At 49.2% G+C, this 25,756-nt stretch overlaps 2 protein-coding genes across 2 annotated transcripts; one reads left to right on the plus strand and one right to left on the minus strand.

Moving 5' to 3' along the window:
* Positions 1–3,847, plus strand: C1QL4 (complement C1q like 4). Its single transcript, XM_080661150.1, has 2 exons — positions 1–1,233; positions 3,122–3,847. The coding sequence occupies exons 1-2, from the start codon at positions 697–699 to the stop codon at positions 3,299–3,301; spliced, it is 717 nt and encodes a 238-aa protein (XP_080517276.1). The 5' UTR covers positions 1–696; the 3' UTR covers positions 3,302–3,847.
* Positions 3,848–4,607: 760 nt separating this feature from the next.
* Positions 4,608–11,244, minus strand: TROAP (trophinin associated protein; the record flags this gene model as incomplete). The annotated part of the gene is made up of 13 exons (XM_080661108.1): positions 4,608–4,655; positions 4,820–5,013; positions 5,284–5,917; positions 6,078–6,212; positions 6,467–6,694; positions 6,802–6,918; positions 8,086–8,207; positions 8,656–8,708; positions 9,221–9,303; positions 9,497–9,634; positions 9,718–9,875; positions 10,819–11,005; positions 11,101–11,244. The coding sequence occupies 13 exons, from the start codon at positions 11,242–11,244 to the stop codon at positions 4,608–4,610; spliced, it is 2,241 nt and encodes a 746-aa protein (XP_080517234.1).
* Between the last annotated feature and the right edge of the window lie 14,512 nt (positions 11,245–25,756).

A 25,756-nucleotide genomic window follows, 5' to 3' on the forward strand; every position in this document is an offset into this window, starting at 1 on the left:
CTGGGAGGGAGGAGAGGAAGGTTAGGGACGCAGCCAGGCAGCACGTTACCAGGAGGGACACGCGGGGCCAGGGCTCCAGCAGGGGCTGGGGCCGCGGCTGGGGTAGGAAGGCGGGTCAGTGCTCGCCAAGAGGTAGAGCGCAAACCTATGAGAAGATCGTGTCCGGTGGGTGCCACCCCCAGCGCAGAGCCCGGGACGTCCAGAGCGCGGAGAGTAGTCCCCGCTCCGGCCAGGAGAGATCCGTCTGGGTAGCTGGGGACCTAAGCTCCGCCATCCTTGAGAAAGAGCTGTCCAGAGAGCAAGCATCCTAGATCTGTAAGAAGCCAGCCGTCCGAGAAGCCGCAGATGTCAGGCTCCCGGGAACGATAGGGTGAACAGGAGGTTAATAGAGGACCACAGGCGCTGAACCGTCGGGAGCTGCCCCTGACCCAACCCACGCGGGACCTTCACCTTGCCGGAAGGTTTGGGGAACCGCGCCGCTGAGGCGGGAGTCCGCAGGGGCGGGAGGGGGGGATCGGGCGCAGCTGTCAGGGGGGTCCCGACCCAGGCGCGAGCCCGGCCACCAGTTCGGGGGCCCTCCAAGAGCCCCGAGCCTCCGACGCCATTGCGCCCAAGAGTGAGGAGGATCTGCTGGCCCTGGCTGCGTCGCGTCTGAGCCGCCGCAAGCGGGTGGCGGGCGCGGCCGTCGGGGTGGCCATGGTGCTGTTGCTGCTGGTGGCTATTCCACTGCTGGTGCACAGCTCCCGCGGGCCAGCGCACTACGAGATGCTGGGTCGTTGTCGCATGGTATGCGATCCGCATGGGCCTCGAGGCCCAGGACCCGACGGCGCGCCTGTCTCCGTGCCCCCCTTCCCGCCGGGCTCCAAGGGAGAGGTGGGTCGGCGGGGAAGGGCAGGTCTTCGAGGGCCCCCGGGACCACCAGGTCCCAGAGGGCCACCAGGAGAGCCGGGCAGGCCAGGTCCCCCAGGCCCTCCTGGCCCAGGCCCCGGCGGGATGGCGCCCCCTGCCGGCTACGTGCCTCGCATTGCCTTCTATGCGGGCCTGCGGCGGCCACACGAGGGTTACGAGGTGCTGCGCTTCGACGACGTGGTGACTAACGTGGGCAACGCTTATGAGGCGGCCAGCGGCAAGTTCACCTGCCCCATGCCGGGCGTCTACTTCTTCGCTTACCATGTGCTCATGCGCGGCGGCGACGGCACCAGCATGTGGGCAGACCTGATGAAGAACGGACAGGTGAGATGCCCCACCCTCAACCTCAGATTCGCCAAGTAGCTTTCTTAAATTTCCCTGCACTCATTGCACAGCCCATCCCCTTCTCCAAACAGCGTCACTGAATCCAGGAATGCCAGGCAGCCAGGCCCCAGGCAGTGCACAGTAGGCAGGTGTTCCCATGTGGGGCATTCAGCTTGGATTTTTTTAAGGTAAAAGTAAAAAAGAAGGAAAATACTGGCTCATTTACCATCAGCTCTATGGCTAGTCCCAGGGCCTAGGGCCAATTCTAGAGAGGCCTTACTCTCAGCTAATACTGAGTCAGTGGTCAGAGGTAAGAAATGGTATAGCCAAGGGACCAGCCAGGCAGCTTGAAGGAATGGATTTGGAGAAGGAAAAAGGCAAAGGACGGGTTTGGAGGAGGAAAGGCAAAGCAGAGAAGGTGGGACCTGGCCCAGTAGGCCACACATCCTCGCTGGCAACCTCTGGCCTCCAGGTTCTGCTGCTCCCTGTCCCTGTGGTCAGAGCCAGAGTCACTGCTGCCTTGGCTTAGCTCGAGGACCCAGACACACAGCAATAGTAAGAGGCCTCAGGCTAGGGGTTGGTACAGGAGCCTGGGGGTAAGGTTGAGACTTGGCGGTGACCTCTGAATGCTCCTTCCCCCCACGCGCTGGGATTGGGTGGTGTTGCAGGTGCTGTGCGGCATCAGGCCTGCTCATCCTGGCTGTGGAAACCCCCTCCTGCTGGGCTACAGCACTGTCCTGTTGCAAGGCCCGCAGGCACTGCATTGGGGTCTCCTCCCAGCAGGGCCGCCCCAGGAACCCAGGGAAAGGGAGTGAGAGTGTATGTGTGTCTGTCTGTATGAGATAGATTATGTATGCCAGTGAGTGTGTATTGATCTGAGTGTGTCTTTGGGTGCTTGGGCTGGTGCAAAGGTGTGAACAAAGAGCATGTCTATTTGCATGTAGCACTGAGTAGGTGTGTGGTCTATGCGGCGGGGAATCTGTGAGGGGGTGGAAGAGGCAGCGTGTATCTAGAGTGCCAGTTTCTGAGGGGGCCGGGGCTGCATGGCTCCCACTCAGAATTGCACTGCACGGGCGCTGCGGGCCCTGAGGACAGTAAATAGTGATTAGAATAATGATGAATAATTAATGAGTTAATAACCAGTCCCTGCGGGATAGGAAGAGGGGGGGTTGGGGGGCGGGGCTGGCAGCTCGAGGTGAACAGCAGCAACAGCAGACCAGAGAGGAGGAGGGGCTACCTGTTGGGGAAAAAGGCGACCCCTCTGGGTGCGCTCGAGGGAACTAGGAGGGAAGTGGGCACCCCAAGGCACGAATGCATCATTGCACCTTCCCATTTAAGGCCCGCACCCTTATATGCATGGACACACCTGTGCCCTAACACTTGGGGATAGGAATGCAAGTTTAGGAGGCCAGAGGGGGTTCAGAATCTTAGAAATTACCCTAGAAATTACAGGCTAATTTTATTTCTTAAATGATAATAATAATAGCAATAGTAATAAATGCCCTATAGCATTTTCTATGTGCAAAGCACTGTTCTAATACCCTGGGGGTCCACGGGCCAGAGTTCAGGGTGGGCTCTCAAGTTCCTTACTCTCACCTTATATTGCCCACATGTAGTAACTAATTTAGGGTAGGCTTTATTATTACCTCCACCTTACAGCTCAAATTGAGGACCAGAGAAGGTGTGAGACTTGCCAGAGTCACACAGTTGGTGAGACTAGTGCCTGAGAAGCTCTGCAATCCCCTGGCCTCTCCCTGTCCACCCCAGCCCCTGCCGCCAGCTACGTTCACAGGCTTCACAGGCCCCGCTGCACTTACTCCGCCCGACCCCTCTCACCACCCCAGCTCCGCAAAGGGAGTGAGGGGGTTGTTCTCTTTTCTCTCGGTAGGTCCGGGCCAGCGCCATTGCCCAGGACGCAGACCAGAACTATGACTACGCCAGCAACAGTGTCATCCTGCACCTGGATGTGGGCGATGAAGTCTTCATCAAGCTGGACGGCGGGAAGGTGCATGGCGGGAACACCAACAAGTACAGCACTTTCTCTGGCTTCATCATCTACCCGGACTGAGACGGCCCCATCCTCTACCCCCCTCGCTTGCCCTTTGTCTTCTCTTCCCTCCTCACCCACTTTCAGTTGGCCCCACCCAAGGTGCCACCCCATCCTTTGAGACTCTGGCTGTGGGGTGGATCTGCCTGCTCCGGGAGGAGGAGGCCTTACTGGGCAGTCTCTCTCGGTGCTTCCAGGAATTAGTGGCTGGGAAGCGGACCACCCGCATCCTGTGAAAGAGGGTCTGAGAAGGGCGGAAGCTGTGGCCCTCTCCCGCTGGGAACTGGGGAACAGTCTCACTAGCCAGACCTGGCATTGTAGGAGGGAGAACAGAGACAGAAGGAATTCATCTAGGTGGGAGGAGATGTTAGGACTGGGGTAGGCACTGGTCCTCTGTCATGAAACCTCTCTTGCCATCCCCCTTTTACAGGCTCCAGGCTCCTGCCTTGGCAGCCTTCATGTGAACTGGAGGAACCAGTGAATTCTTTCCTCACATTTAAAATCCATTCTGTACAGTCCCCATTTCACCTCCATCTGGGCTGCTGCTGCCTCTTCCAATAAAGTGACATTAGAGAATGTGTGTGCCTCTTAACTGGTGCACAGAGTGGGGACAGAGAGCTGACCCTTACCCACACTCCTCTCAAGGACTCCCACCCACCCTGCCTGAGGCAAAAGCTTAGTTCTTCCCTGCAAGCCTACCTCTGGAGGAGGGAAGTAGCCCAGGGCTTCTGCTGTGATGTGGGAAGGGGGAGGGGAGCAGTATGAGCTTCAGGACAGTTCCAGCCTTACACTGTAGGGAGACACCAACCAGAGTGACACCAACAAGGTTGCAAGGATATGGGTCTAGTGTTCAGTGTTCTGCCTGATGCAGGGAAAGTTCTAAGAAGAGGATCTCTAGGGGATGAAGAAGTTGCGGATGGCTCTTGGAAGTGGCACTGATCTTAAGAACCAGGGAGAAAACAGGTGACCAAAGGGGACAATGAGTGTTGCCCCCACACTCATAGAGCTTGCTGAGTGGGTGGGGTGAACAAGAATGGGATGATTTCTTCCCTTCAGGACAGATCTAAGGTGAGGGAGCCGGGGATCCTGACAGCCCAGAGCTGGCTCTAAGCTGGAGGACACTGCCACCAAGTGGGCAACTGGAGAGCAACAGCAGGTGCTGGCCCAGGTCAGACCAGCGGGAAAGATATTCAGACACTTTAGAAACTTTATTGAAGGACAAAAGGGTGTCGACTCCCAGACTCCCAATCCCATAGGGTGGACCGACAATAAATAAGGGCTAAAAGGAAGGAACAAGACAGGGCAGGAACGGGTGGAAGTGGGTGCCTCATGTCGGAGAGTCCGGAGGGACTGCAGAACCAATTGGAATAAAACACTGGAGAGAGAGAAAGACATTGTCACAGCCCAGCCATCCTTGAACTGAGCCAACGCTTCCCAATAATCTTTATAAAGGAGCCAAGGTTGGCCCCTTTGCTCTGCTTCCTACTTCCCACAGGCTTGCTGTGCAGGCACAGCTTGGCTGTGGATGGGGAGGCTCACCAGGGCATCCTGCCAGTCCAATAACTTGGCCACAGGATTGGTGCAGACACGAGAGGGGCCTGAGGGAGGGGCTCGGCTGGTGTAGAAGGCACACTCATCATCCAGGCGCACCTCATGGAAGCAGTGGATGGCAGTCAGGCATGCTTTGAGGCGCTGCCTCAGGGCCAGCGTTCGAGGAGCCAGACTGCTGGGGCCTGGGGGTCCACGGGCCAGAGTTCAGGGTGGGCTCTCAAGTTCCTTACTCTCACCTTATATTGCCCTTTCTCGATCCCCCACCAAGAGGCAAGCCAATTAGGAGCACAGGACTGGAGCCCAGCTCCTCCCATCTTCCTGAAGGAAAGCCAGGCTGGGCAAGGTAGGTGGAAGAAAGCAAGCCTGGGGATCACCTGGTACAGGGCAGAGGTCCTGCTCCCAGTGAGATGAGGACCTCCTTTGTTCACAACCCCTTCCAACCAACTACTTACCTGCCTGGCCTGTCGGGGGCTTCAGAGACTGGAGAGAGTGGATAGTGGGGCTGGCACAAAGCGGGCGTTGAGAGGAGAAGATCACACTGGTGGTCGCTGGAGCCCATTGACCACAGCAGGACTGGGCACTAGACCCTGTACTCCTAGGTTCCAGAGAGCAGACCTCCGATGCCTCCGGCTCTACCCGAGGGGAGGGCTCTGGAAGTCCAGTCTGCCTCTGGGAGTAGGCTTGAACGGATCCAGGCTCTACGGGAGGGCAGGCCTCAGACACCTCAGGCTGCTTCTGGGTGGTAGGCTCTGGTGTCTCAGGCTCCCTCCTATGGCAGGGCTCTGGGGGCCCTGGCGCTGCCGGAGGACAGGGCTGAGCTGCCTCAGGCTCTGCTCCAGGGCACAGCTGAGGTTCCCCACACTCCTCTGGAAAGCAGGGCTTTGGCAGTCCAGAGTGCTGTAACAGTTTAGGAAGGTGGAAAGCCCCAGAATTCTGCTCTGGGGCATTCAGAGTTCTAGGAATCTCTGCCAGCAGGGACTGAAGTTCAACCATATCCAGAGAGGAGCCTCCATTAAGGGGGGCACACTTGCTCCCTGCCAGCCCGTCTACCTCCTGTTGCAAAAGCTGCTTCAGGATACTGATGCGCTGTGTGTAGGAGAGAATACCCCAGTGTGATGTTAAGATGAGGGTTCAAGTCTCTGCCCACACTGTCCTATTCCCATACCCCCTTTCGCCTCCCGTTTCTCCCTTCCCCAGCCCTGTCTCTGCCCATTAGGCATCAAAGCTGTTGCCCACAAAGATTCACCTGCATCTTCAGCTCTTGGAGGTTGGGGGTTCTACTAGGGTGGGGTCCATCAGGAGCTGCCACAGGCGGTTTCCCAGACCCCTCCTGTAACCTTCTACAACTCTCCTGGTCAAATAGCCGGACTGCAATCTGCTCCTGCCACATGGGAAGAGAGAGGGGCCATGTGAGGAAGCCTGGTTGGGACAGGAAGACCCACCTGAGTCCCACCTTCATGAGGAAGGGGTCAGGTTTCTAATTGAGAGGCCCTAGACTAAGATTAGGAGGGGCAGCAGAGAAGCAGGGAGAGTTGGAGAGTTAGGTAGCCTTTCCAGAGAGCCCACCCGCCACAAACTGTCAGGCCAACAGGACAGAGAGAGGGATTTCAGCATGGGAAGACTTTGGGCACTTACCCAGGGCAGGGCAGGCTCTTCAGGGCAAGACTGAGGAGAGAGGCCACTCAAACACTGAGCCTGGGACAGAAGTGAGATATCATAACTCTTCCTATACCCATCCTTTCCCTTCCTATACCAGCTACCTCCCCTGCCCTCTCTTACCTGCTGAGCTTTGGGGGCCGATGGGATGGGTGTGAACTGGGTTTTGGGGCGAATGGCAAGACGCCGCAACACTGAATATGAGGGCTGGGGAGAGATGGAGTTGGCTGAGCAGTGACAAAACCTAGACCTAGCAGGGAACCCAGCCAGACTGTTCTGCCCTTGCCCAGCCCCGAGGAGCTGTGGACACAAACCGGAGCTGAGGAGCCAGGGGAGGGAACACGCTTAGCCAATCCAAAGGGGGATGGACGGGGGATGGACGGTAGCAGCCCAGGGCCAGGGGAGGGCATCAGGTGGCAGTCACGGCTGTCCTGTGGAGAGGAACAAGGTGGAAGAGTGATCCCTCCTTCCTTGCCTTCCTCGGTCTTGCCAGCCAGAGTGATTCTTTTTCTTTTTTTTTCTTTTTTTTTAAAATATATTTTATTGATTTTTTTACAGAGAGAAGGGAGAGGGACAGAGAGTTAGAAACATCGATGAGAGAGAGACATCGATCAGCTGCCTCCTACACACCTCCCACTGGGGATGTGCCCACAACCAAGGTACATGCCCTTGACCGGAATCGAACCTAGAACCCTTCAGTCCGCAGGCTGACGCTCTATCCACTGAGCCAAACCAGTTAGGGCTAGAGTGATTCTTTTAAGACTTAATCAAATCATGTTGCTCCCTTGTTCATTCCCTCTCCACATGGCTTTCCACTCATTCCAAGTAAAATCCAAGGTCTTACACTGGTTTGTAAATCCTTCCCCAGTCCAATCCCGCAATTGCTCTAACCTCACTTCCTGTCATTCTCCTTCCTCACTTCACACTTGCCCATCTCCTTTCCGCTGATCCTCAAATAAACTAGGCATATTTCCTCCTCAGCGCCTTTGCATCTGCAGTTCTCTTGGCATGTTCTTCCCCCAAATATCTGGATGGCTTATTCCCTCAGCTCCTCTGGTCATCTTCTCAATAAGATCCCCCTGACCAATCAATTTGAATTTGCAATACCACCTCCCCACTTCCACTTCCGTGCTTTATTTATTTATTACAGAGAACTTATCACCATCTGACACACTATATATTTTACAATGGGTTTACTTTTTGCCTCCCCTTTCTAGAATGTGAACTTATTTGCTACTGTATATCCAGAAACTAGAACAGTGCTTAACATACAGTATCTTCTCGATTCATACTGTGAAGTGAATGAATGAATGCTTTGGCTGACAGGTGTCAGATCTCTCAGCACTGATCTGATGGTGATACAAATATATACCAGACTGTGACCTCTCACCTCCAGGCCCCAGACACCTGGTAAACAGAGGCCAGTCCCTCTCTGGAGAGGGCATGGGCTCATCAGGAGCAAACCCAGATCCAATTAACATCTGAAGCCCAGGACTACCTGGCTATACCCACAATCCTCAGTGTTGGCTACTGCTGGGGAATTTCCCCAGGTATCTCCCCTGCCCCACTTCCCCTATCCCAGAAGGGACCCATCTCACCTTGGTGTGGGTTAGCTCCCGACTTTCTCTTAATGGAACCCACTGGGCCAGACCAGGAAGGCCCCTTCCTTCTTCATTTGAGTGAGTGACTACTTCATGTTCTCCTTCCAGGACAGAGGAAGCTAGGAGGAGATAGAAAATTTCTGTAGTATCTGGAACACCTACCAAAGTTTGGCATAGGGCTTTGCAACCTCAAAAGAGGGTATGTCAGTTTGACAGCCCCCACTGCCCCATCAAGGGTGGAGATCCATCTAATACCTCAGTAATCACTTATTAACCTGAATACCCTGAGTGGGCTCAGGATGTGCTGATGGCTCTTAGGATCTGAGGATAAAATAGTGAGTGGAAGGCAATTCTTGTAGGAAGTGGCAGGAAGAGGGTAGGGACCACATCCTTTGACGAAAGTGCAACTGGGCCAACCTCTGGCCTATCAAGAAGGTCTCTTCCTCTCCAGCTCCTTCTGATCTGGCCTTGCCCCTTCCCCCACAGCCCGCTGAGCTTTTTCCTCTCGATCCCCACTGCAGACAGCCCACTTGCCCCTGTTCTCTCCCCATGGCCAGACACACTCACCAGGCTGGACTGGGGTCTCCAGGTGCAATCCCGAGGCCTGGCTCACTGCAGTCCTGATGACAATAAGGGCAGCATCTAGAAGTCACTGAGTATCAAGTATGAGCTGGGCACTGTGCTAACTGCTTTACAAACATCAGCTCATTTAATTATCACCACAACTTCTAATGATGGCACAAACATTATCCTCATTTGACAGATAAAAAAATTGAAGTGTGGAGATTAAGGCAAGCTTGCACAACTAGCAAGTTTGCTAAGAGTCAGGAATCAAACCCAGATTCCATTTATTGCCACAATCTGTGCTTTAGCCACTAATCAAAAGAGATAGCACCTCTCATTTTTGTACCCTCCCATCCCCACAACCTGAAGAAACTGATGTCCTACTGAAGCCTGGCTAACAAGGCCTGAATCCTATTCCAAGGGCTCACCTGGGCAGTAACAGGTCCACCCTCCCTCTTCCCCTCCTGGGTTGGTGGGAAGTCCTAAAGCTACTGGAAGACCCTAGCTCTGAGGGACCCCTGTATGGAGCATTGGATCATTCATTTCCAAATGACCTCCTCCTTCTCACCGGCTGCTGCCACCTGTCTCTCTTTTTAGCTCCTGGAAGCTGGGGCGAGCAGAGGAGTGAAAGGAAGGTCCTGAAGGTGGAATCTGACCCATAAAAGCAAAAGAAAAAAAGCAGAGTCAGAGGTGAGCCCCAAACCTTCAGGCTTCACCACCAACCCCATCTGCCTCCACAGACCCCCTTTGGGTCATCATGAGATACCTTCTCTCCCAAGGCCAGCTATCTCCCCTGGAAGGAGCTCCCAGAAACACTGAGTATCAGCCCCCCAAGGGCACTCACCACAGCCTCTAGCTTCTGGGTGCACAAGGTCCAGCTGCGGGGTCCTGGTCCCTCTAGCCTCGAAAAGCAGGAAGCCCTGGCAGGGTCTAGTCGGTTTTGGGGGGTTCTGGGAGCCAAATATGCAGAGGCGCGGGTACCCTGGGATCCCAAAAGAGGCTATCAGCTCAGGAATCTCTCCTCAGTCCACCCCAGCCTGATCTCATCATACTCTGTCTCATTACCTGGCCCCTCCGGATGGTGCCTCCCTGGCTTTCTCGAACCAGTACTCTCTGAGCCAGACTGGGCTGGCGCCCCAGGCGACAGCTCTTCACCCCCTCACCTGACAGGATGGTAGCCAGGGCCTCAGGGTCAGCCACAAACTCTATAACCCCTGGAATCTCTGTAAAGGAAGAGAATGAAAGGTGACATGGGAAAGGAAGAGGGAAAGCTAAGAGGGGTCAGGTACCCTAGTGTAGCCACCTTGAGGTGCAACAGTAAGCCAGAGACTCATATAATAGGACTCAACTCACCAAATGTTCACAGAACTTTATGTAAGACATTATTCTAGGCCCTGGGGCTCAGAGATGAATAAGACAAAGCCCATCCTCAAAAAGCTATATCATCAGCCCTGGCCGGTTTGACTCAGTGGATAGAGCGTTGGCCTGCAGACTGAAGGGTCCCAGGTTTGATTCCGGTCAAGGGCAAGTACCTTGGTTGTGGGCAAGTCCCCAGTGGGGGGTGTGCAGGAGGCAGCTGATCAATGTTTCTCTCTCACTGATGTTTCTAACTCTCTATTCTTCTCCCTTCCTCTCTAAAAAATCAATAAAATATATTTATTTAAAAAAAAGCTATCATCAAACTATAGAGAGGTAACAGACTCAAGCCAAAGCATGGACATGCGCGCTGGCTGGGTAGCCCAGTTGGTTAGTGTCATCCCGATACACCAAGGTTCAGGTCCCATCCCCAGTCTGGGCACTGACAATAATCAACCAATGAGTGCATAAATAAGTGGGACAACAAATCGATGTTTCTCTCTCCTCCCCTTCCTCTCTCTAAAATTCAAAAGCCAAAAACCAATTATGGACATGTTATAACAGAGTATAGCAAAGTATTAGAACACAGAGCAATTGATTGTGACTGGAGAGCTGGAAAAGGCTTTAGAAGAGATGACATTTTGCTGAAGGAAGGAGAGGGTTTCTAAGAGCAAAGAGCTTTCCAGGAGCAGGGACTAGGAAGGACTGGTATAGTCAGCAGGAGACTGGAGCAGTACAAAGCCCCCAAACTCCACCATCCCCATCTCATTCTCCCCACCAGGAGACTGTGTTCTAGTTTCCAACAAGTACCTTTCTGGGGAGGGGGCCCAGGCCCCACACTTTGTTCCTTAGGGCTAGGCCTGAGCTCCTCCAATGGTTTCCGAAGCAGAGTGCTCCCCACCAATCTCTCTGATTTTTGTGTTTGATGTGTGGCTTTTGGCCTGTGGCCTGCTGAGTCAACAAGGGGACGCTGAGTACTGAACTTCTGCTCCAATCTCTGGGGGAGGGAAGGACAAAAAAATTCAGCGTTGGGGTGCATTGCCGGTGTGTGCTGCCTCCTTGTAGCTACTGTCTTCACCAAGCCCCTCTTACCTTTGGATCTTGGTTCTCCCGGTCCAAGTCGCAGGGCTTGAGTGTGGGGGGAGGCGGGCGTCTCTTTGAGCGAACCGGAATCTTGCTCGGGGTGGGTGATACACCCCGGAGGAGAGGATCCTTCTTGGTTTGGAAGGTGGTCATGACGGCTACAATTGAGATGGGGAAGAAGGCAGGACCAGGAATCAAAGGTCAGCCAGCATGGGGCATTGGTGCGGTGCTCACACACCTGATTACTTCCACCTTCGCTCAAATGCCTGCGCCCAGAAGACCGGACGCCTGCAAGGCCGGCTCTTCTGGGTGCCACTTCCAGACACCCTGAGCCTATTCTTTCGCCCCAGGACCCCGAGCTGCCTCTCCTCCTGAAAAACCTCCAAGATCCCCGTGCCACACCTTCCCCGGAACCCCTCAGGGTCTTCCCCTCTTCTTCGCTTTTTCCCTGACTTGGCTTCTGGGGCAGCTCCTTCTCCAGTTTGTAAAATACGCCAAGCTCCTGATTGGCTCGTCCGCGCTCTAGGAGGCGCGTGACGCAAGACTCAGCCGTCCAATCCGCAGGCTTCATGGGCGGGACCAAAAATAGGACTAGTAGTCGAACCACTTTCTAGCTTGTCGCGGCTCAGTCAGCCAATCCGAGAGCGGAGCGCGGGGTGCAAGGCTAGGAGGAAGGGGGCGGCCGTTCTGAGGCCGGGAAGTCTGAGCAATAACGGGTGACCTTGTACTCTCGCGAGGTCTCGGGACTGGTGAGGGGTGGGCCGGCCGTCCAGGCTGGGGCTACCTCTGTGGGCGGCGGCTTGAAGAGTCCCCGGACCCCGACGCTGATCGGAGCGCGGCGTCCAGCTTTGGGGACGCCATTCCAGACACCTAAGAAAACGTTTCCTCAGAGGGGCCTTCCTTGAACCCCTCTACTCATAACCCACCCTGTTCTAAATAGATTTCTTGGTGATGTGCTCTCAAAGACAGTGTTTGTTTCCTTAGAACATGTCAGGTGCTAATTGTATATTCATGAATGTGGACATAATAAATTATGTTTATTAAACTCGGTCTCCCCCGCTAGGCCTCCATGAGGGTGGTGAGCCTTTATGTTTGGCTTACTATCACATTTTCAATGCCTCGCATTGTGCCCAGCTTATAAAGGTGCTCAATATTTGTTGAATGAGTCACTAGATGAATGAATAATTGATCAAATGAATGCACGGAAAGACAAGAAAGATCTCCAAGAAGAAGTAATATTTGAACTTCCTCTTTTAAAATAGAAGATTATTCACATCAAGCAAATATGAAAGAATATGGAGTGTTCAGAGAATACTGAGTCCTTACGGGTAGATGCAACATAGGAAATAAAACTAGAAAGATGGTCTGAGCTGAGGGAAAGGGAAGGTCACCTTATTCCACTAACAGGTGCTATACATGTGCCAAATCCTAAATCCTAACCACAAGCACCGCGTGCCTACTGTGTGTAAGGCCCTTTGCTAGGCATTTGGGATACCAGAAGGAATGAGGCTTTGAAGGATGGGGAAGCATCGGGATGGAGGTTGGCTGCCCCATGTCTTTATGTCCATTTAAGGTAGTCAGCACAGTGCGGGTTGGTCCTCATCTTCACAAACTTGGAAACTTGAATTTGTTGGGCTACCTAGGGTAGATCTTTGAACTGACACACTAATCAAATTTGTAAGAGAAATTAAGTGATTTCTTATGAGTGGTATACCTTTTGATAACCAAAATATTTATGCCTAGTCTTCAGGGCACCAGCTTCACAGAATCCAGGCACAAGGGAGACTGGTTTTATATCAGAAGTCTTTGAAAGAGCCAATACTCAAAATATCTGCCATACCTCTCAGAGCATACAACCTGTTTTCTACACACAATCAGAGTGGTCTGCTTCTGTTTGTCTTTGCTGGACGTTTCCTACAGAGACTTGAGTTAATCTTATTCAGGTTATAACATAGTGTTTTCATTGATGCACAAGCCATCTCTCTTGTTTTTTTCTATCACCTCCTTTCATTCTCTGTCTGCTCTCCTATTCTTCTTCCCCATAGATACCCCCTCAAATGCGAATGACATATGTTCCTAACTATGCATGTATGCTTGAGTTTTCTATTATTGCTATAAAAAATTGCCATAAATTTAGTGGCTTTGTAAAACAATACAGATTTATTCTCTTTCCGATCTGGAGGTCAGAAATCTAGAATAAAGTATTGGCAGGGCTCCATTCCTTCTGGAGGCTTCAGGGGAGAGTCTGTTTGCTTGCCTTTTCCAGCTTCTAGAAGCTCCCAACATTCCTCAGTTTGTGGCCCCTTCTTCCTTCTCTATAACTTCTTGCTCTATCATCACATTTACTACTCATTCACTTCTGCCTCCCTCTTATAAAGACCCTGTAATCAAATCAGGTCTACCATATAATCCAGAATAATATCCCCATCTCAAGAGACTGAACTTAATTACACCTGTGAAATCTCTTTTGCCATATATAGGGGAATCACAGATTCAGGGATTAAGATGTGGACATCTTTGGGGGAGGACATTATTCAACCTAGTACAGGTTGTTTAGTGTATGCGTTTTAAATTTGCATAAGTGGCATTGCCATTTTATTTTATTTTTACTTTTTCCCAGTCAACTGTGTCTAGGATCCATCCTTATTGCTATATATAATCAAGTTTATTGCTTATGACAGCTTCCGACTGTGTCCTGCATAGGAGTCCAAAGTAGATATCCAACATAGTTTCATAGTTTACTTATCCATTCTGCACTTCTACAAACAATTCTAGAGAAATATCTTCTTACCTGATCCCCTTTGAACCTATTCAAGAATTTTCCTGGGATACATACCTTATACAGATGGAATTTTGGGGTCATGAGGGTTATGCACACTTAACTTCACTAACTATTGCCAAATAATTTTTCAGAATGTCTGTATCTATTTACATTCTTTTAAAAAATATATATATTTCTTTATTCAGAGAGGAAGGGAGAGATAGAAACATCAATGATGAGAGAGAATCACCGATTGGCTGCCTCCTGCATACCCCCCACCGGGGATGGAGCCTGCAACCCAGGCATGTGCCCTTGGCTGGGATCGAAACCGGGACCCCTCAGCCCACAGGCTGACACTCTATCCACTGAACCAAACTGGCCAGGGCATATTTACATTCTTAATGTTAATTGAAAGTTCTTATCATCTCTACCGTCTCCAACACTTGATATTATACAACTTTCTAATTTTTACAGTTTTAATGGATATTAAGTGAACTTTTAGTTGTTTACGGTTGTATTTCTCTGATTATATTGAGTGTTACTTCATATTCTTGTTAGCCAGTAGAGCTTCATCCTCTTTGAAATGCCTACTCACATGCTTTGCACATTGTTCCCAATTGACTTTCCTGTCTTTATTTTTGTTGATTTAAAATATTTCACTGTATATTCACATATTAACCCCATATCCATTTTAGATATTGCAAATATTTCCTTTAGGTCTGTAGAAGAAGATAATTGAATTTGTAGCTGGCAACCTTAATGAACTCTTTTCTTGGTTTTCCTAGTTTGTCTATTGATTCTGCTGGGGTTTCTATAGAGATAATTATATCTTCTGCAAATAAAAAGTTTTATATGTCCCTTTCAGTTTTTTCACTTTGTTGGTTTAAAAAATTGTTTTTATTGATTTCAGAGAGGAAGGGAGAGGAAGAGAGAGATAGAAATATCAATGATGAGAGAGAATCATTAATCAGCTGCCTCCTACAGGCCTTGCACTGGGAATTGAGCCCACAACCCAGGCTGTGCCCTGACCAGAAATTGAACCATGAGCTCCTGGTTCATAGGTTGATGCCCAGCCACTGAGTGACACTGGCCAGGCATGGGTTTCTTATTCTTGTTGTGTTTTGTTTGGTTTTGTTGTTTTTTTCTTAAATCTTGGTATAGAACTTCCATTATTATATTAAACAGTAGCAGTACTAGGGGCAACTTGATTGTGGGAAACCATCTAAAGTTTTTCCAAAGAATACCCTTTTTTTATTTTTTAAAGTATAGTTTTTATTTATTTTTAGTGAGAAAGGAGGGAGCGGGGAGAGAAAGAAATATCAATGAGAGAGAGAAACATCAATTGGCTCCCTCCTCTTACTGGGGATTGAGCCGGAAACCCGGGCATGTGTCCAGCCCCAGAATCGAACCAGCAACCTTTTGGTGCACAGGACAATGTTCAGCCAACTGAATCACACTGGCCAGGGCTTTTTCACAAAAAATCTGTTTTTGTGACATTATATCAAACAGAAAATTTACATGAACAGTACAAAGAACTTTTTACCTCAACCATTTGAGAGTAAGTTGTCAATGTGTTGCCCATCCCCTCCCTACCCTGATACATCAGTGTATATTTCCTGCTAACAAGGACATTTTCCTACTTAACCACAATGCAACCATCAAAACCAGGGAAAGAACGTTGATGCATTCCTAAACCTCAGAGCCCATTCAAGTGTCACCAGTTTTCCAAGTGACGTCTTTTATAGCAAAGGGATCCAGTCCACAGTAATATGCTGCATTTAGTTGTCATGTCTCTTTATCTCCTTCAATCTGCAACAGGGCTTCGTTCTTGACTCTCATGACCTTAACACTTTTGAGGTTTACTGTCCATTTTTTTGTAGAATGTCCCTCAATTTGGGTTTGTCTGAAATTTCCTTATAATTAGACTCAGGTTACGCATCATCAGCAGGACAGTCACAGAAATGATGCTGTTTTCTTCCTACTTGGTCCTATCAGGCTGTGCCTGTTCCCATGTCCTTTTACTCTACTTGGTTAAAGGGGTATCTGCCAGGTTTCTCTACTGTACATTACTCTTTCCTTTTTGTAATTAATAAGTATTGGGGGGGAGGCTTTGAGATTATGTAATATTCCATTCCTCATCATGCTTTCACTTTACTTAATTACATCAGTATGGACTCAAAGTCCTATTACATTCAGTGAATTATTATCCAATGACTAATATTGTTTATTTTGATACTCGAGTTGTCTGATTTGGTCACCGGGAGTCATTTCAAGTTGTATTCTGTATCCTTCAGCATGACTGCATGGGAGCTAAAACAAATTAATACTTTTCCTCCCACCTTCTAAGTTCTTCTAGCTGGGCTTATAATCACATTAACAGAGACAGATTTAACAAGAGAAAATAAAATATTTCAATACATATGTGTGCATAGGGAATTCACATAAGCATGACAATTCCAGACAGTGAAGCAACATTGGATATATGTGACATGTTGGACAAAGAAGAAAAGTGGGGAGAGAAACGGAGTCTTCGATTTCAGAAGTGAGAATGAGCGACTTACCGGTTTTGAGGAAGAGCAGAACATACATGGCAGGCAAATTCTTGCTGGGCAACTCAGAAACAATGGCACTTGGGATTTCTAGTCTAACAGGCTCCTGCCTGAGCCCTCTTCTTTAGCATACTTAATTCAAGGTAGGGTATTTCGGTTAAGTCGAACATCCTTAGATTTCCTTCCTGAAGTAGGTTTTTCTGACTGAAATTTTGGGGCAGGAAAAGGGAGGATGGTCAAAGGTTCTTTCTGAGTCTTCTATCTATAATAATAAAAGCATAACATGCAAATCGACCAAATGACCGAACAGCAGAACGACCGTCTGGACAACCTTCTGGAGGACCACGCTATGACATGCACTGGCGCCAGGCCAGCCAAGGTGGGTGCTATGCAATTGGTTGGGGGGGCCCCCTCATCACCCCACAATCGCCCAGCAGAGCGAGGCCCAGGCCACCCTCTGCGGGGTGATAGATGGGGGGGGGGGGCCTGCGATCATCCCAAAGAGGGAGGCCCAGGCCACCCTCTGTGCTGAGATTGATCATGGAGCCCCAGCCAGGTGGGCAGGGCCTCCCTCTGCTAGGCGATCAATTGCAGGGCTCTGAGATAGATTGTCCGGCAGAGGGAGGCCCAGGCCACCTGGCTGGTGGCACTGCGATGGGTGGGCGGGGCCTCCTTCTGCAGGCTATCTATCTGGGAGCTGTGATCAATCGCCCCACAGAGGGAGGCCCAGGCCAGCAAAGCAATCGCACCCCACACCTGTCACCTACAGAGGGAGGCAACATGTGGTGGGGGAAGGGGGCAGTGCTGAATAGATGGCAAGCAGTGGCAGTGGCAGGGACAGGGCCAGCTGCCAGCAGCTGGGGGAAGGAAAACCCTGATAGACCCTGATCACTGGCCAGGCCTAGGGACCCTACCCCAGGGGTCCCAGATTGCCAGAGGGTGCAGGCTGGGCTGAGGGACACCCCCTTCCCCCGTGCACAAATTTCGTGCACCGGGCCTCTAGTTTCTTAATAAACAGCTTAAAATCAATATCCCAAAAAGGCAGCTTCAGGGTGGCAAAACTTTGGTTTCCTTCAAATATTGTTTCAGCATTCATCATTTTAAAAATATATATATATTTTATTGATTTTTTACAGAGAGGAAGGGAGAGGGAGAGAGAGTTAGAAACATTGATGAGAGAGAAACATCAACCAGCTGCTTCCTGCACACCCTCTACTGAGGAAGTGCCCTCAACCAAGGTACATGCCCTTGACCGGAATCGAACCTGGGACCCTTGATCCTGCAGGCCGACGCTCTATCCACTGAGCCAAACCGGTTAGGGCAGCATTCATCATTTTTATTTTTATTTTCTTTCTGGCATAGGAACATGTTTCAGGCTCAATTTATACATTCCCTGCATCAGCTCTGGAATCAGCCATTTCTCCAAGGAGCTCTGGTTCCTTTTAATAGAGAATGTTATTTGAAACCAAGAGCTGGATACTAGCTGTGCTCATTGCCATTGGGATATTGCTGCTCCAGGCTCTCTCAGTGGACAGAGCTAAGGGATGCACTGCACAGGCACACATGTGCACACACACACCACGTTTACATTTATTTCTATATCTAAATATATTGAAAACCATGAGTTCAAGATTGACCTTTACAAACCATGTTACCACCCAGCCAGTGTGGCTCAGTGGTTGAGCACCAACCAATGAACAAGAGGTCACTGGTTCCATTACCGGTCAGGCAACATGCCTGGTTGTGGGTTCAATCCCCAGTAGGGGGTGTGCAGGAGGCAGCCGATTGATGTTTCTCTCACATCGATGTTTCTTTTTTTAAACATTCTTTTATTTTTTAAATATATTTTTATTGATTTCAGAGAGGAAGGGAGAGGGAGAGAAAGATAGAAACATTAATGGTGAGAGAAAAATCATTGATCGGCTGCCTCCTGTACGCCCCCTACTAGGGATCGAGCCCAAACCCGGCATGTACCCTTGACCAGAATCGAACCCAGGACCCTTCAGTCCACAGGCTGATGCTCTATCCACTGAGCCAAACCATCCAGAGCTCACATCACTGTTTCTATCTCTCTATCCCTCTCCCTTCCTTTCTCTCTCTCTAAAAAATTCAATAAACACATTTAAAATAAATAAATACAAACCATGTTACCTGCTTTGCCCTAGCCAAGCAGCTCATTTGGTTAGAGTATTGTTAACATAAGAAACATTCAAAACTGTATATAATTTTTGTCAGTTTATCTGAGCCAAACTAACGACAATTGCTGGAAAGCAAATCTGAATGAATTGAGAAAATGCTTCAGAAAATGGATGTTCTGCACCCTGCTTTATTATACACTGGAGGCCTGGTGCATGAAATTTGTACACTGCGGGGGTTGGGGGACGGGGTCCCTCAGCCCGGCCTGCGCCCTCTCGCAGTCCGGGAGCCCTCAGGGGATGCCCACGGGGAGTGGGCCTAAGCCAGCAGTTGGACATCCCTCTTGCAGTTCGGGACCCCTCGCTCCATACCACCCGTCTGCTCGCTGCTCCTTACTGCTTGGCTTGCTGCTCCTTAGCGCTGCTGTGGAGGCAGGAGAGGCTCCCGCCACCGCCGCTGCACTCACCAGCCATGAGCCCGGCTTCTGGCTGAGCGGTGCTCCCCCTGTGGGAGCGCACTGACCACTCCTGCGTTGAGTGTCTGCCCCCTGGTGGTCAGTGCACATCATGGCAATCGGTCATTCTGGTTGTTTCACCATAATGGTTGCTTAGGCTTTTATTATATAGACTAGAGGCCTGGCGCACGAAATGTGTGCATGGGTATGGTCCCTAGGCCTAACCTATGATCAGGGCCATCTTCCCCAGCTGCCAGCAGCCGGCCCCACCCTCCATCCCCGCCTCTGCCACCGACCCCGGTTCCCCATTTGCCATCATGCGATCAGAGCCTGCTGGCCTGGGGGAGAGACCAAGAGGTTGGCGGATCCCGCCCACTCGCTGGCCCTGTCCCCCTATGCCAGTAGCCCTGTGTGTGGGGTGACTGGTGGGGCGGGGGCCTTGGCCTGGTGCCTCCCGCATCTACTGCCACCCACCCCCGGTTCCCCGTTCTCCATCCGGCAATTGGAGCCTGCCAGCCAGTGGAAGGGACTGAGTGGTTGTCCAGCAAGCCTTAATCAGATGATTGGGGCCTGCGGGCTGGGGGCAGCTCCTGCGTTAGGCATCTGCCCCCTGGTGGTCAATGCGGGTCATAGCGACCACTCATTCCACCCTTTGGTGGATTTGCATATTACTCTTTTATTATATAAGATTACAAGTAAGTGGGTTACATGAATACATTGGTGACAGATTAGGGACGGAAAGCAGGGAAACCTCTAGGATTGGATTAAAAGTAAAATGATAGCCCTAGATGGTTTGGTTCTGTGGACCAAAGGGTCCTGGATTTGATTCTGGTCAACATACCTTGGTTGTAGGCTCCTAGGCCTGGGCCCTGGCCCTGGCCCTGATCGGGGTGCGGGCGTGGGGGAGGCAACCAATTGATGTGTTTCTCTCACATCGATGTTTCTCTCTCTGTCTTGCTCTCTCTCTTCCACTCTTCCTAAAAAATACTAGTAAATAAATAACTAAATCAATGGAAAAATATCCTAGGGTGAGGATTAACAATAAACAAACAAACAAACAAACAAACAAACAAATAAATAAAATGATAAAAAGTAAAATGATAGACACAATTTTTTAAAACATAACTGATAGTGATGTTTTTTGTTGTTTGTTTTTTAAATATTTTTATTGGTTTCAGAGAGGAAGGGAGAGAGAGATAGAAACATCAATGATAAGAAAGAATCATTGGTTGGCTGCCTTCTGCATGCCCCACACTGGGGATCAAGTCCTCAACCAGGGCATATGCCCTGACTGGGAATCGAACAGTGACCTCTTGGTTCATAGATCAACACTCAACCACTGAGCCACGCCAGGGCTGGGCAGACAATACTTCTTTTATATAGGTGGACACAGGATAGTTATCAGTCAACAATTAACATGATAAAAATAACAATGAGGGGATTTGTGGTCTCCACTCTGGTGCCGTGCCTGTGCTTTGATGGGTCCAAACTGAACCACACTGGTCAGGGCAAGGAGTCCAGAAAAAAGGAAATTACTCTGACATCCCAAAGGTATGTTATTGTAGATTCAAAAAGACAATAGGCAAGCTCCGGTAAGGTAAAGATTGGCTTTTGTCAGGGAAGATCCTAGCCTAGGATATGATGACTAGTACCTGTCATAAATTGCTTTTAGTTCAAAAGTTTTAATTTCAGACCATCTTATGTAGTTATTTTAGGTTTCTGAGTTTGTAAGGCCACCACACAGGCCTCCCCTGAATTTGTCAGGTTTAGTATGTGGCCCCTTTTCTTTCTTTTTTTAAAAAAAATATGTTTTTATTTATTTCAGAGAGAGGAAGGGAAAGGGAGAGAAACATCAGTGATGAGAGCCTCCTGCACGCCCCCTACTGGGAATCAAGCCTGCAACCCGGGCATGTGCCCTGATGGGGAATGGAACCATGACCTCCTGGCTCATAGGTGGACACTCAACCACTGAACCGCACCAGCCGGGCATGTGACCCCTTCTTATCCACAGCATCGTCCTAATCTCCCCTGCCAAGGTTTCAGGTTCTAGCCCTGCTCAGACACATACAAGAATGAACCAATGAATGCATATATAAGTGGAACAACAAAAAGTGATCTCTCTCTCCCCCTTTCCCTCTCTAAAATCAATAAAAAACAATATGATTAAAAAAAAAACCAACATGTTGTCTGCTTTAAAATACTTCAATGGCTTTTTATTGTTTTTACAAATATCTTACTTAGGAACTTGCTAAAATAAAGTAGGCTCTCTTCTTTTTGCTACAATTAATGAATTGAGATTAAAAAGAGATAGAGCCAAGAGACATATGAAAACATGCTCAAAGTCACTAATCATCCGAGAGAGGCAAATCAAAACGACAATGCGCTACCATCTCACACCTGTCAGAATGGCTATCATCAACAAATCAACAAACGACAAGTGCTGGCGAGGATGCGGAGAAAAAGGAACCCTCATGCACTGCTGGTGGGAATGCAGACTGGTGCAGCCACTGTGGAGAACAGTATGGACTTTCCTCAAAAAACTAAAATGGAACTCCCATTTGACCCAGTGATCCCACTTCTAGGAATATATCCTAAGAAACCCGAAGCACCAATCAGAAAGAATGTATGCACCCCATATGTTCATAGCAGCACAATTTACAATAGCTAAGATTTGGAAACAGCCTAAGTGCCCATCAGCAGATGAGTGGATAAAAAACTGGAGAGCATTATGCTAATCGAAATAAGTCAGTTGGAGAAAGATAAATATCACATGATCTCATTCATTTGTGGAATATAATGAACAACATAAACTGATGAACAGAAACAGATCCAGAGACAAAGAAGCATTGATCAGACCGTCGAACTTCAGAGGGAGGGCAGGGGAGGACAGGGGGAAGGGGGAGAGATCAACCAAAGGACTTGTATGCATGCACATAAGCCTAACCAATGGACACAGACACTAGGGGGTGAGGGCATGAGCAGGGGGGTGTGGGGAACAATGGGGGGATAAGGACACATATGTAATACCTTAATCAATAAAGAAAAAAAAAGAGATACAGAGATCAGCCAAAAAAGGTTTTTCTATAGTTGTTTTATTTTTTTAAAATAATTCATTTTTTATTTTTTAGAGAGAGAGAGGAAGGGAGAGTGTGAGAGAGCAACATTGATGTGAGAATGCAACATTGATCAGCTGCCTTGTGCTGGCCCCACACTGGGGATGGAGCCCACAACCCAGACGTGTGCCCTCGACTTGGAATGGAACTGGCAATCTCCTGGTGCATGGAACGATGCCCAGCCAACCAAGCCACACTGACCAGGGTAATAGTTGTTTTATTTTACAGTGTATATATCCAGATGCTAAGTAAGCATCAGACATAACTTGCAGTGGTTTCTTAGCCCTCTGCTGGTGAAGTTTATTTTTTCGTTTCAAATATTTGAGGCTCCTTTGTCTTAAAGGAGGTAGCAAAGAGAGATTCATTTATGGTCACGTTCTATGGATGTGGCCTGGTAACTGTTTCCTAGAAATAAGGTTTCAGTATTCCCCTTTTATAATAAAGTGCAGAGGTATTAAGAAGCCAGCATTTTCCATTCTGTAACAGAAATCTTTAATAAAAGTAGCAAGCAGCCCTAGCTGGTTTGGCTCAGTGAATAGAGCATCGGCCTGTGGACTGAAGGGTTCGATTCTGGTCAAGGGCACATGCCCAGGTTGTGGGCTCTATCCCCAGGGAAGGGGGTGTGCAGGAGGCAGCTGAGCAATGATTCTCTCTCATCATTGATGTTTCTATCACTCTCTTCCTCTCCCTTCCTCTCTGAAATCAATAAAAATATATATTTTTAAAAAGTAGCAAGCATACTAGTCTGGGCAAAGAGTTGCAAGAATTTTGTTGTATGTTGCAACAGTGGTTGGCAAACTCATTAGTCAACAGAGCGGCAAAGCTGCATGTGGCTCTCGACCACTGAACTAGACAGATCTTAATCCAGTAACAAAAATGTAACTTATCAATTCTATTTCTTCTCCAGAAATACTATAACATGGTTTATTCTGAAGAGTCCTTTGTAGTTGCAGTCAGAATCAACCCAAGTTTTTCCAGAGTTTATGGCTTATAAGGGGCTTCCTGATTTTCTCTGTCTCCTCTCCAACTTCATCTCAGCCCTCTCTCCTCTCTCATTATATTCTGATATATGTTTGAATTTATTCAAATGAGCTCTTGAAGAGCCTTTCAACCTCAAGACTTATACCCATCTTCTGTTTTGGAGAATTTTTATTAAAGTATGGTTCATGGATCCTCTGAATCAGAATCTGCTTTTTAATAAGATCCTCACATGATTCAGATACTTGCTAAAGTTTGGGAAGTACTAGTTTATTCTCTCCCACTAAAACTCCTGTTGGACAGATTTAGGATTTTCTGCATCTGTTATTCATGTTTTTCACTTTTATACTTTCTCTTCATCCTTTTGTAAATTCTGGAAGAATGCAGTCCTAATTTAGTTTTTACTTTTATTTATTTACTAGTAACCCTGCGCACGAATCCAAGCACCAGTAGGTCACTGCCGCCCTCCTGTAGCTCCCCCCGCACCCCCCCTCATAGCTTGCTGCCCTGCCCCCTCCCCGCCCGCTTGTAGTTTGCTGCCCCACCCTCCTGCAGATCCGTGATCCAGTCATTACATGGTTGGTCATTATGCCTCAGGGCATAATGGATGATTAGCATATTCCTCTCTTATTATATAGAATTTTTGTTAATCCTCATTGGAGGATATTTTTTCCATTGATTTTTTAGAGAGTGGAAAAGAGGGAGGGAGGGGTAGAAAGAAAGGGAGGAGATGGGAAAAGAGCCTCCTGCGCATGCTCTGACCCGAGCCAAGGATCAAATCTGCAACCCAGTTATGTGCCCTTGGTCAGGAATCGAACCCGAGACCCTTCGGTGTGCAGGCCGATGCTCTAACCACTTATCCACATGGTCCAGGGACTATTTTAGTTTTTAATAGGAGCATTCTGGTATTCTTCAAGTCAGCTCTGTAATCCTATCTAATAAAGAAGGAATGTGCTAATTGACCATCATGCCCTCACAAAGATGGTGGTGCCCACAGCCAATAAGGAGGGAATATGCTAATTGACTGTCACGCCCTCAAAGATGGCAGCGCCCACAGCCACAAGATGGTGGCACCCAGTCCCCTCAGCCCTGCCGGGGTGGCAGGCGCACGGCATGGCCGGCCCGCTCCCTGGCGGGTCCAGCTGCTCGGTGCGCCTGCCTCTGGAATCTTCCAGTCCCCTCAGCCCCTCAGCCATCTAGGGCTGGCCTGAGGCTCAGGCAAGCCTCGGATGTCAGCTGCCCAGCCACCCAGGGCCTCCTGAGGCTCAGGTAACCAGGGCTGGCTGAGGCTTGCACTGCCAGTAGTGGCAGCAGCAGAGATGTGATGGGGGGGTCACCTTCCCCTGATCACCAGGTCACCTCCCACCCCTGAGGGCTCCCGGACTATGAGAGGGGGCAGGCATCACACTGTATCGAATGATCAGCAGGAGGCTGTGTTTGTGGGGTGGGTGGGGCTGTGTGCCTGGTGAGGCACACGCGGGTGGGCGGCGACTTGACTCTGGAGGACTTGACTGGAGGTGCGGGTGGGTTTCTGGGTCCCGCCTCCCGCGGCGGTGTGGTGGCAGTGCCGTGGAACTCTTTCTGGGTCCTGGCTCTCGTGCAATTTCGTGCGCTGGGTCCCTAGTATGTGTTATATATATAACTTAGATATAATATATGATATATATTTTTGCTTATGATAATGTTTCTTTTCTTTTTCTTACTTATGATAACATTTTGACATCTTTTAAAAAAACCAAAACAACAAAACCTTTCAAACTGGAGAGACTGCTTCCCCAGCACCAGCTAATTCTTAAAGATAGCAAAGGACTCCCCCTGGAGCATTCCTTTCATATGCAAATTACCACTCTATAGTTTAGAGCCTGAAGAAAATATTAATTCTAGCCAACCCCAAACTACTCACCCTGCCCTGCCTGGCCTTTCCCTTGGGAACTCCAATAAATGTGGTGGCCTAACCTCTTCTCTCCCTCCTGCCTTCTGCCACTGGACCAAAACCCATCGCTTCCCCTGTGACCCTGTGTGGCATGTGGTGACCCCTCTCTAGGACCTCTGAATATAATCAACTTTGTTTTCCTATGCCTTTCTGTGTCTCCTGTTGGAGCTGAACTTGACTGACCATCATAAGGAACACAAAAGCTGAATTTTACATTTCAACAATTATAATTTTTACTTCCAAGGTCTCTAATTGTTCTTTTCTTGTCACTATCTATCTTTATGGAGATTAGATTATTCCTTATTTCTCTAAGAATGTTAATTATATTCATTTGAAATATTGGTTCTACTTGGTCTTAGCTATAAGCTCTTTTTAGTATTTTTTTTATAATTCAAGTAAAATTCATATAACATAAAATCAAACATTGTAAAGTGAGCACCAGTGGCACTTAGTACTTTCACAGCATTGTTTAATCACCATCTCTATCTCTATCACCAAAACATTTTCATCACCTCAAAAGGAAACCTCATACCCATAAATCAGTTACTACTTATTCTCCCCTCCCCCAACACGTGGCAACCACCAATCTGCTTTTTGTCTCCCTAGTCCAAATATTTCACACTAGAGGCCCAGTGCACAAAATTTGTGCATGGGGGGAGGGGTCCCTCAGCCCAGCCTGCACCAATCAGGGACCCCTTGAGGGCAGTCGGACATCCCTCTCACAATCCGGGACCGCTGGCT

Source organism: Plecotus auritus (genome assembly GCF_963455305.1).
Source record: "Plecotus auritus genome assembly, chromosome: 3".
In the NCBI taxonomy this organism is placed as follows: domain Eukaryota; kingdom Metazoa; phylum Chordata; class Mammalia; order Chiroptera; family Vespertilionidae; genus Plecotus; species Plecotus auritus.